This window comes from Pagrus major, chromosome 15 (genome assembly GCF_040436345.1).
Source record: "Pagrus major chromosome 15, Pma_NU_1.0".
NCBI lineage: Eukaryota > Metazoa > Chordata > Actinopteri > Spariformes > Sparidae > Pagrus > Pagrus major.
This window is the reverse complement of record NC_133229.1, coordinates 9937347-9950062: the sequence shown is the minus strand read 5'-3', so window position 1 is coordinate 9950062 and position 12716 is coordinate 9937347. Positions and strand designations below refer to the sequence as shown.

Genomic DNA, 12716 nt, shown 5'->3' with positions numbered 1-12716 from the left:
CAAGGAAGAAGATAATCTTAAAGCATTATCCCGAAACTATGCTGCTTTAAATAGATTCAACTGTCCAACACTAAATTAATCAATTATGATGTATGCTGATGATTGTCAAGGGGGTCCTATCTCTAATGTAGGAAACATCTAATGACCCCTTAAGGGACCCCTTTTTCTTTGTTTTATTATCCTACCTACCACACCACAGCCTAGTTAAGATGCTGCCCTTCAGTCTCATGGACTCAGCCATGAGCCCCCAGGCCCAATTCAGGTGCACAGTGACGTGGAAGGAGATCATGCAGGATATATTGTCAGCTTTTGTTGCAAGCCGTGGGCTTTGTTGCATTTACAGGGGAAGGACAAAGGAGGGAGATGGGGCAGGGAATAGGCTGGTGCCGGCTGTGTGGCTGTCGTTCCTGCAGCACGAGGTCAGAACACTGTGGGGAGCTGTGTACACTTGCCTGCTAATTACACACACCACTGTGTCCCGTCACTCCTGTAGCGGTGGGGCCACAAGACAATCTGGCAACTCCCCAGCACAAGACAACTATAGCGAGCAAAATAAACAGAGCCAGAGAAGCGGGGATGTACAAATGCTGCCTAATTACGTTTACTTATACCTTTCACTAACCGTAGCAGCTGCAGGTCACTGCCCTTGTCTGACAAGAGGTAGAATAATTGCAAGTTTTAGTTACCGAGCACAATTTAATAATTGTAAACTGAGTTTGGCCTATTGGGGAGAGGCTAAATTAAAATTGTAGATGTATTAGGTAATCAGGTGTGGTATTAAGTTATTCCAGCGGGGAAATGTTGTAATACTGAATGACAGGCCTTTAGAGCTACGTGGAACAGGATCTCTAAGTAACATAGATATCTTGAGTGCCGGCCTACAAATGCCAGGGAGGTTACAGCAGGAAATGCCTTTTGTGACTTTCCATTTGCTCAGCAATACACCGCCACATACAGTGTGGTATACCACTAATCACACTGACATTGAGTGCTGGAAAAAATATCTTATTCGCACGCCGACTACACTTTATGAATTAATACAAATTACTAAGGCAACCTAAACAAAGGGCCGTTGTCTGAGGGTATCAGAGTACAGTACGCTGTCAAAGATCCTCTAGTGCACAGGATATCATGTTCTATCAGTGGTGCTTGACTCCTTTTCCTATGACACTTCACTCTTCAAGTGAACATCATGTATCCACAAATGTAACTTGGATTACAAACACGATAACACGCTGTGCACTCCTCCTGTCCCATAGGACGTGTATCTGCAAAATGATACTAGATCACATGCTCATACGCAGAATTCTGTCTTCTCCGGTGTCTACTCGAGCCTTAAATAACACACTAGCTTTAAAAATGGAATATGAGCTAATTGCAGTAAAGGGACAGATTGGGTAATAGAGTCTGGTAGTCACAGTAAATAGGTTAACTGAAATCATTGAGCCAATTTATTTGCACAACGTAGGTGTTTATAATTTGTTTACAATCAAAGAAAGATACCTGCATCTTTTCAGCTGTTTTTACTATCTTCAGACTATATACTATAAAAGGGTCTAGCAGTATCATTGTAGTATATATTTAGGGCTGACTTAAATATTTCAAGCATAGAAGCTTCTACATGGTATATTGACAGCCAAATCTATACTTAAATGCTGTGTTTTGTTCTTGTGAAGGAGACATTGTGTCGATTAAGACCTCTTAATGGAGCCGTGTAATTAGTCAATAGCGCAAACCATCCAATAGCCGAAAGGTCTGTGCAATATCCTCATTACAGTTCTAATGGATCATCTGCAGTCTAGTGTGATTAACTGGTTAAGAACGGGCAGTCTTATTTAGCTGATGAGGCTCAACTTCCTCCACTCACTAACAGAGGCACTGGGGAGACTGGTTTTAACCCATTTCTCCTCTACTGCTTGATGCTCACAGATGAGACATGGGGCTAAATGACCTCCTATCTTTTATCCCATGTGCTGCCTCCATATTAATCTAAATCAAATACAAGGGTTAGGTCAAGAAATCAAATAAATCACAGAAAACAGCACAACTGCGGGAAAAAGACTCATTATGAACATCCCATCACTGCTTGATTTATGCTGTAATGTCACATGTAAGTAGAGTGTTTTACATCTTGCCTTGGTTTCCACAGAATTTCCAAAAGAGTGCAGAGAAGGAAACTGTAATGAATTGTACAAATTGTGATTAATGGCTAAAACTTTATTATTATTAATTATTTGCTAAAAAAACAAAACAAAAAAAACACAGCGTATAATAACAACGGATAACACTACAAAAATGTAGTGAAATGTTGAGAATAGAATCAGTGTTTCCCACACTTAGGCTTTACTTGGGTGGGCTGCCCAGGAATATTAACAGCCGCCTAAATATATTTGTCGACCGATTTTACTATTTTATACTTTTAATTTTTTTTAATCTGTCCAAGAGAACGACACCATCCATGATCGACTGACTAGTAGGAAACTAGAGTTGTTTATTTCATATTCTGTGCTTCCAGTACAAAGACAGGTCCATAATATACTTAACCTAGCTCTATGGCAAAGCACAGGTGATTCTAGATACACTAGGTGATTCTGATGTAACTAGACCACATGTTTTTGTGTTAACCTAGGCTATACCTGTGCCAGAGCAATGCTTTAATATCACAATGGTTGTTCACAAGGCTGGACAAACAAGCCTGCTAGAGGCAAAGCCTCATAAATTGAGTCCCAATTTCTCAACTTTTCTTTGTTTCAAATTGCTCAAGGAAGTGGGGCACAGTATAATAAATCCCTGGAGCGTAACGCATGCTGAGCATGACCGAAGGATGCCCAACTGCCCATTTGTGGTGCACAAAGATCAAAAACAAGTCAGGTCTCCTGCTACCCTGCTAGGCAAAGAGATTTGTGTGCAGGACCTATCCTTGTACTGGACACATAGAGGTGAAATTGATATTGATCTTGCTATCTGACTGTGGGCTTAATGGGATCAAAGCGTGCTTCTCAAAATATTGGATGGTTCCTTTAACTGCACATGGATGAATGAATAACTTTGATTGATGACAGAATATTGGTGAAAAATGGAATAGCAAGTTTCTCTATTTCCAATCACTACCTAATATGGACATAATAATGAGAATCTCATTTTTGTTGACAAAGTTTCTAACTAAGCAGCACTAACAATGACACACAGAGAGCAGGATGGCCTCTTGACCATGGGTCTTGGTCCGATGCTGCCAATTTAGAGACACAACCTGGGGACGTTCTGTCACAAAAGCGACAAATCTGGAAACTCGTGGCTACTTTTGACTTGTGCTGCATGACATGCTGGAGAATCCCTCCCTTTCCACACAGAGCCGGACTCAGTGTACTGATATGCAAATGACATCAACTGGTGACGCCCAGAAAAGTTTTAAGCAGCTGCTTTTCTTGGAAAAGCGTTATCAACACAGTCTCATTCTCTACATAGTGAACAAGCTTCCAGCTGTTTGCAGTTTATGTACCACTGATGTCCAGTCAACTGAAGCCCAGGGTGAACCAGTGAGCAAAGAAAGAAGGGCTGCTCAGAAGCTCTGTCACTCTTTCCTCTTGATTGCTGTAGTACCGCTAGCAATCAATGACAAAAACGTACAAAGCCTGATCCTAGAATCATGTACACTTCCATTATAGCTTGGAAAATATTATGACTACAACTCAGTGATGTGGATGGAGTTAATTTCCAGTTAGGTGGTCTCGCTCTCTCTCCAAATTGCTATGTAAATAAACTTGATCGTGTCATTCATATGCAAATATCCACATGACGTCAACTGGCTTTTCAAGCTGCCAGTAGCTACTTACCTCAGAACAAAGCGGGCCACGCTGGTTGTGGGAAGACAAACTAATTCTTAAGTTTGCATATAACCTGCCAATGCTGTTTCTTAATCTTTTTTTGTTTTCCATTCAGCCTAAATTTGACTTTTGTATGATTGGATTTAAACAGCACAATAACATTCATCCATGGTAACCGTCTCAGAGTAATTCAGGGAAATACTAATTGGGTATCATGGCAGAGGCAAGACAGCAGAATATATCGTGTCTGAACTGATCCTTCCTTATTCTCTTTAATGAAGAGTACAGTCACAGTGAGCTACCTTTCTTTCCTAGTTATCACCAGCAGCTGCACCATTCATATAAAATAAGGATTAGTTTGTTGCAAAATATAACCCAAGATAGAAATTGTGATAACATGTTTTTTTTAAATTTAGCCAGAGTATGTGTTTCCTAAACAAAAGAATGACTTTTTGTATGTCGCTGTATAGCTTTGTATACATTTTATGAAAAAATAATGTAATCAAAGCCGTTTGAAGGAATCCAGTAAATTATTTAAGGTTTTAAACTTTATTATTTAAAGGTTACCTACTCTCTACTGTGTCTTATCAATGAGACAATGCCAAACCAAGGACATCTCTATTTAGTCATTTATCTTACTTTATTCTGAAAACTTTTCAAAGTATCAGAGTTTTTAAAAACACATTTTTCTATTAACTCTACACACTCTTGTAACCGTACTTTCAGTGCATTTCTAATGAACTACCTTCCCACTCGTGCTAAATTGTTTTTTAATACCAGGCACTTTTGTTGTACTGAAGCTCAATACTCTCTCAGCTTCACATACTTGTTTATCCCTGCTTTTCGTTTCCGATTTCTCTCCGAGTGACTGTTGGGGCAGAGTGCAGGTCCAGCAGGGAGGCTGATTTCTGTGGCAGCTGTTTTTCTACTCAAGGGGGTGATGGTGATGAAAAGAACTCTCTTTATTAAGCCACTTTAAACTGACCATCTGCACAGCTACCATCTCTTGAGATTGTGCCATTGTGGGCAAACAAATGCTGTACAAAATTTTTAAAAAAGCCTTTGATTTGAGGAATGTGCACTTAATTTGCTCCAAAAACTACAGTAAATATTCCTAATGTAATTGGATTTTGTTAAAGAAAAAAAAAAGAAAATCATAACTTACTTGTAGTTCTTGTTGTGGTTTACATTAAGACATTAGTTTCATCACTGCAGCCAGATTTAAAAGCATGCAATAAAGTTTGACCTGAAACGGCATAGAAGGGGCTTCGAGTAATTTGAAAAATTAGTTTAGTCCATTAGTATGCCAAGCTGACGGTAGCATACATATCAATTAATTTCACTGCAGAAGGACATTGAGGGCTAGAACACACTAAGATCTACTTCAGATATGACAGGCACCTGAAAACAGCCACACAGAAACTGTGCTTCGTTCCTACCCCCAGGGCATCACACAGAAAATGAAAAGCCTATAAGAATTGATTCCCTGACGAAACTAGATCTGGCTGATGTGCTATGTATGGAATATATGTCGGCTGGAGATAGTGGTACTTACCTTCTCCCCATCGATTCCTTTTTGCCCTTCTGATCCAAGTTCCCCCTGCAATCACAAGATTGAAAGTTAAAAGGCAAAGAAAGGACCCCTGAAAAGTTCATACTTTAATCTTTTTTTTTTTTTTTTACACCCAGTAGGTCTGAACAATTTAGCACAATTCCTTGATGTCACGTTCCTGTCAGCATTATGGGAACCGACCGCTCACTGAATTAAGGAGGAACATGGTCACTCCAAAATGAAGGTTTCAGTGCTCATCCAATGATGAAATATTAATTACAGAAGCTAAAGAAGACATTCATCCACTAATACATCGACTAAATGTGCACATAGCTCTTCTCATTTAAGTCAAGTCAGGTCAATGTTATTCATTTAGCACAATATCACAAATTTGCATCAAAGGCTGACCTGTCCAGCATATGACACAGATTAGGACCCCCCTCCCAACCCCTTAAAAAAAGCTTTATCAGGGAATAAATGGAAAAACCTCAGGAAGAGCAATAGAGGTAGGGTCCCTATTTCAGGACAGACATGCAATAGCTGTGTGTACAAAACAGACCAGCATACTAAAATTACTGTACAGTGTAGACAATCAGGATGACAAAACAGAAAAGAGTTTAAGTGGTGTCAAGAAAACCATTTTCATCCTCATCAACATGCAAATTCAAGCACCAAGTGACACAATCAAATCACACCACTGTACAGATGCATTGTGTGAAGTTGGTGTGATATTTCTATCATCATCACGCTATCATGGCATATCATTTCTGAAGATATTGTGTTCAGAGGAATGTGTTCACACCAGGGGAGCCAAAACGTGTTCTCCTAGGGGGCAAAAAGGGCTCCAAAGCAACAAAATGTAACTTCCTGGAGAAAGATGGTTAATTATTGAGTCTCATCCACAGCTCATCAAATACTGACAGTTAGGGTTGGCATGTGACCCTAGCTTGCTTTTTTTTAATTTCCTTTAATGGTGGGCCACAGGCCAAAGGCAAACACCTATTGTATTGCATTGTTAAATTGCAAAATGGTACTCGGATCCCAAATTCCCTTTATTGACTGACTTCATGCCAAAGTGCCATATTTAAAAAGCATTTTTACCTCACAAAAAAATTAAACAGCATGAACACAACTTTGTTTTTCCCTCGACAAACATCTGTCGGGCCAAACTGAACCTTATGGCCGGCCAACTTAAGCCCACAGGCCCCGCTTTGGGCAGCCTTGATCTACACTCAGACAAATGCACAGATGCCTCATTGTGTCGCACATGCACTACCATGTGCCACGGTGGCAGGACATAAAAAAGAAATCCTCTCTAAATACTGTACAACTATCTATGTAAACAAAACAGTGCTAAAGGAGGTGAGAGTATCTAGATTTTTATGTCCTGTGCTCAATGGTGCCATAAAGTTAAATCCCAAACTCTAAAACTTTCTCACAACTCCTCCCAATTGAGCTTAGCGAGGAACCACGCACTTGCACCCGAGTGACACCAACACAAAAACACACTTGGGAACCAGATACCAAATTCCCAGCAATATTGTTAGCTTAGTGAGCTCACTGCATCGTTTGAGCTTCAGAAAAGTCTATAGCATGCGTAAGATTATATGTTGTCAGGGAATAAGCTGTTAGAGGCTTATTTCCACAAATATCTTCCTGATCACCGATTCTTCTCAAGCTGCCCAGCCCCGACTTTCCACACACTCTGCCAGAAATGTGTGAGATGTCTGGGAACTTGTTGGCTCTCTTTTGAGAGTGTAACCTATACAGTTTCATGACCTCAGCTGGCCCATAAAACTCAAGCAAACTGCCATATTATAGTGTCCAAGGGCAACCGTTTCATTATTCTTATGGTATCGACAGCTGCATGAAATTGTTGTTCTCGTAATATGGCTTCCAAAAGAGCATGAAAATGTGCGTGTGTCTGAGTTTTTTTTTTTGTTTGTTTGTTTTCCAGGGGCACCATTTAAGCCAGAAGTGCCTTGTGCCATCTGTGCAGAACACGTGTCCATACATCTATAAATGCAAAAACACATTCACTCATTCACAATAGCGCAAAACACACTGTGATCTGCACTGTAAGCATGTTTCATGAAACTCTCTGTCAAGGACTTGAGCTTAGGTATGAAATACTACAAGACAAGGTACAGTAGCGTGCATTAGCATCAATATCAATACTACTACCGGTGCTGCAATTGACATAGGCTTTTCTTGCGTACTGTTGTGTAACGAAACAGCTTTAGCTGGCTCCTGAACCCCATCTTTGAAAGCACAAGTGGAGAGAGCTCTGCCATTAAGTGTTATTCCATTCTCCATGTATCAAGGTTCATTGGCAAAACTGTCACCCCACAGTGAGCTTAACATCTTCAGTGGATATAGGTCCAGGATTAAGTCATCTTCCACAGCCAGGAATGATTTGATCTACTGCTGATGCATAAACTGCTTCCACAACAGTCTACAGTACAATTGATCACTTTAATGCATTGTAATATCTAGTAGATACCAATGTTTTCTTACAATGTATTTTCTTCATTTTTCTGAGAAAAAGATGCCACAGTCTCCCTTTCCAAAACATGTAAATAATACAGGACAATATCAGTTTAAGACAAGGAAAAACAACACCCTTGCACTGGCATCACAGTAAGTGGTGGTTTCTGATGACTAGACACACCCTCCTTCACTGAATGAGTTTTACCGCATTTGATGGTCAACAATCTCACTGATGGCAATTTAATAGAGAAAGAGAGCAAGCAACAGAATAGTGATGCCAGTTGAATGTAATTTTACTGAGGGGATTCAAATTCTGGCAATTTTCTCAGCTCTTCTGGACTGTAACAGCAACAGTAAATTACAAAACAAGCACAATCACGTCTCACAGCTTCAAGTATGCACTTTCCTCCCAATTTAAATGTCCGACTCCTGACGCCCACTATCAGCCTCGGAGGGTTTAGACAGTTAAATATTGATTCAAATATGCAAAAAGTTACACAAGCCCTTTGTTTTTCACCCAACAGCGAAGAGATTCGCTGATATCCCCTTTCCACCTACATGGAACTGGCTGCATTCCGGTTCGCACACCTACATTTTAAGTGTTCAGAGTATTTCGACCAAAATTAAACCGATTCAGAACCTGAAAAGTTGGCTTCCAGCTGGAACCAAAAAATAGCTTGACTTAAAGTGCCTTACAAAGAAAGCATGTCATAATTTATAGGTCTTTTGTGCACTGTGCAATGACGTAGCCTCGATTACAAAGCTCAAACATGCGGAAACGTGTAGGCTGGTTTTACTAAATAGCACCTAGGTTCAAATAATCTTGAACAGGTACAAGAACTAGAGCTGATTTATTGACACTTAGGCTTACTTTGAGATCTCAGCCCCCTCAATCCAGATAGGCCGGCCATCTAGTAGAAGTTGCTAGTGCAGCGACAAGGACACTGGCTTCCCACCCAGAAATACTGGCAACAGTGTCCAATGTGGCGGCTGGCCAAACCAGCAGCACCGCCGCCTGGAACTGAACTTGTGTGTCTGTAGCAGCACCATTCACTCTGCGCCAAGCCGGCACCCACTTTCTGGTTTGATTTGATTTTGAGATTGCTTTGTTTTCTGTATTGCTGTGATGGGGTCAACACAAAGCAAGCCAGTGATTCAATCCAATGATGTTAGAAAATCATCTCAGAGAGGCAGTGACAGATTCCATAAATCACTGAACAACAAGTGCCACCTGCTATTCACTGGAGCTAAAAAACATGCAGTACAAACAAAAATCAATTCAAAACTATACTACAATTTATTAATTAAAAAAAAACAGAAAAAAACGGAGTTTGTGTCAATCTTCAAGGGCAAAACAACACGAGGAACTTTTAAGGAATTGAAGGTTTTTAAGTTGTTTTGTCAGTGGGCGGCCTACCTTATGTCCTGGGTTCCCTTGAGACCCGGCCTCCCCTCTGTCGCCCTGTGACGGGAACAACACACAGACCAGTTAGTGAAAGGTCTCTCATTCACACATTAGTGAATAGCTTTATGAACGCTTGTCATTTTGTCGACGATCTTGCTCCGACAGCTGTTACACAAGTTCTTACTGACACAGTGTCTCAGCAGCTGCAGACTGGGATACTATTTCCCAACAACTGGGAAACACAAATCTGAACCTTGTTAAGGTTCATTGTATCATTTTAATAATTGTATTATTTAAAAAAAAAAGAGGGCAGGGCAGGGCAGGGCCAGAGTGGAAGGAAAGTGTGTTGGTCTCAGGGGTATAACTTTACAAGGCAGCATAAAACAAGGATAAGAGTGGAAAGATAAGGGAACAAATTCTCCACTATATTGTTTAGAGAGAGACGATGGAGGTAGATAGGCACTCAACAAATTAAGCTAATACAGAACTCGCTGCGAGCTAAGAATCCAATTAAACATGATGCCCATTCATGGTCACATCCTCATTTCAAGCCCTGTTTGTCTGAACTCAATAAGCTTTTTTAGGACGAACGAGAAAATGTGGCCAAACCTAATAACTGAGATGTCATCTCAATCCCTTAGGTCCCATTATTCTACACAACATACCAAGTCAACCTTTGATAAATATGAACCATTTGATTCATATAAGCGAATAAAAGAGTAGATGTTACAAATACCATGTGGCCAATGTAATATTTTCCAATTCACAGCTGCTGATATTCATTATGAACAGATAAAACCCCATGAAATGCATATGGGAATGTACACATTTCACAGCGCTTTAAATTTAGCCTACATTTATTCAAATGTGCTATTCAACCACTGGCACAAACCCTTTTAGAAACCCATATAATATTTTCTCTCTGATGAATATAATGGAAACAATGCAAGGTTTTGACAGCTAATCACAATTCAGTCCAATAATAAACTGCCTTGAATAAAACTCCTGGAATTATTCACTTTAGAGGTACAATGAGTGTAAATTGAATTAGAGGGCTCTAATTGAAAACACAAGCCATAGGGGCAGGAGAGTTGTAAATGGTGCAAAACAAATTAAGGGTATTGTAAAAGGAGAAGAAGTTTTAATTTCACCATTATGCCTGTGTTTTTTTTCCTTTTGCATGTACATGCAGGAGCTGTAAATCTAGTAATACCAGGGTTTATGTGCAGGGCCATAGAAAATGGATTTCCTTTCAAGTAAGCTGCATTCTTATAACCCAATCCTTATCTGTTTAATTTCCTGAGGGATTCTGGATTAATCATCACAGTTTAATCCCTTTGCAGTGCATTAGAATCCTCCATCAAACTCTGACTGTAATGCGGGATAGTACTTTCTGTTGGAGTAACACAGCCTAAGTAATCCACACACACTTTCCCAAGAAACCCTCTGTGTAGGTCACGATGATTGGCCTGCAGTTCTTATTATGGGTGTTTTAAATGCTCTAAATTGCCCAGATGTCTTTGATTAATCTCTACAAAGTCAAGCTACATTTCTTAATAGCCACACTCTGACTACTTCTTAATCTTAGACAGATTGAGATTCTCATGTTAGTAATTGAAAGTCTCATGAGCTTACCTTATTAACAGTATTTGCTATGACTTTGTTACCCCCCTTCAATGTATTATAATGTAAATCTACAAGAGTGCAGCACTGTTTAATAGTCACATGAACTCCCTTGGAAATTTAGGGATCAATATTAATTAAATGTGCTTTAGCAGACGTGAACCGCTACCATAATTTATCAGACAGATTAATGTGCAACAAGGTCAGAGTGAATGAGAGAAAAGCGATTACTACACATGACAGTGTCTTAGCGTGACAGATGCCTCAAAATAAACTAGTTTTCTACTGTTTTTCTCTTACTGGTAGTGGCATGAGAACATCTGCAGATCCCATGAGACGTGAGAAACATTTTCACTGAATGATCAGTGACATTCTGTCGTCTTCACATACCTGCTGCTATCACTCAGAATTATGATTTTGTTCCAGCTGCTTACTTTACTTAAATTCAGCTAACGTCAAGTCAATGGCACACTGCATATACTGCTCTGACATCATATTATATGCAGCTCTGCCTGCACTATCAAATCTAATATACCTTAAAGCTGCAGTGTTTAAGATATGGCCAAGGATAGGGGGACAGCATATCACCAGAAAACCATAACTTCTGTTCACTGTATTCTTGCTGTTGCTATCTTTGGCTGTAGCAGCTAGCTGATGTTAGCAAGTTAGCTCACCCTATTAGCTGACTGGAGTCTGCTTGGATCGCGGGGGTCATAGCGAGCATCATCGCGCAGCTCAACCGGGCTCGACGACAGTTTGACGACAGGGAATTTACAGCAGCTCTGACCAGATCTCTGACGGAGAAGACGGAAGAGGTGTGAAGCATCACAGCAGCGACAGGATGGTTGGTCGTCACCAGCGTGGAAAAGCAGGGTGTTGAGAAGAGAATTAAGGATTCATTTCGACCAAACCGGAGATGATTGTTGTGGATTGTTGACAGTGGAAAGATAAACCATGGCAGTTTCTTTTGGTTTCCAATGAATTTTCAAGACGTGCGATTTATAACGAGTTAATTCATTGAGACGTGTCCGGTGGAATCAAGCAGTAAAAAAAAAAATCTACAAAAGCTTGCTAAACATAATAACCATATCGCTCGCATACATCTCCTAGCTGAAACTGGGACTACTGTCTTATAAGTTACAAAGGACAGGACAGGGCAGGACAGGCCTGGGCTAGCTGGTTAGCACGCATCTCTTTAACATAAATATAGACATCTTTCGCATAATGTCAAAACTGATAGCTCTTCACATTCTGTTGAGGATTTAAGTTAATTATTATTATTATTATTATTATTAATAAATGAATAAATAAAATAAATTATAATTTATTATTAAGTATAAGTATTACACATTGCACCATTAACCCCTACCATGTTAAACCAACATAATCTATCTCTAGTTCTTTATTTAACTGTTGCACATCAGTCTATCAAACACAGCAACTATAGTTACTGTGTTAGTTAAATTATCTCAAGTGCTGCAGTGGCACTGAAGCTTCTACGCCTGTAAAGGTATTGATTTGATTCATCATTTAAACAAATGTCTCCATGCCTGAGATTTATTAAGTCAATATTTAACCTAAGATTACGTGGTATTTTTACACACTGAGAATGCCTCCACCTCTCATGCTGCAAAAACAATTCATTACACTATGCACGTATAAGGAGATGAAGGAGATGAACAAGGGGATTAAGAGGAGAAGGAGGTTGAAATGAAAAAGATGATGAACCTCTCAAGACCCGAGGTGGGAGGAACACATGGGGAGAAGTAGGTCAGAACTTTAAACCGTAATCACTTTGTCTCTACAATAAAATGAAATGTCA

General features: G+C 39.8%; 1 protein-coding gene across 1 annotated transcript in view; it reads right to left on the bottom strand.

Moving 5' to 3' along the window:
- The window catches only part of LOC141009710 (uncharacterized), a 102957-nt gene that overhangs the window by 74383 nt on the left and 15858 nt on the right, over nucleotides 1–12716 (bottom strand). The window contains exons 8-9 of the mRNA XM_073482400.1: nucleotides 9284–9328; nucleotides 5380–5424 (exon numbers count right to left, since the gene is read on the bottom strand). Coding sequence (XP_073338501.1) covers nucleotides 5380–5424; nucleotides 9284–9328 — 90 coding nt within the window. The remainder of the gene's footprint in view (nucleotides 1–5379; nucleotides 5425–9283; nucleotides 9329–12716) is intronic.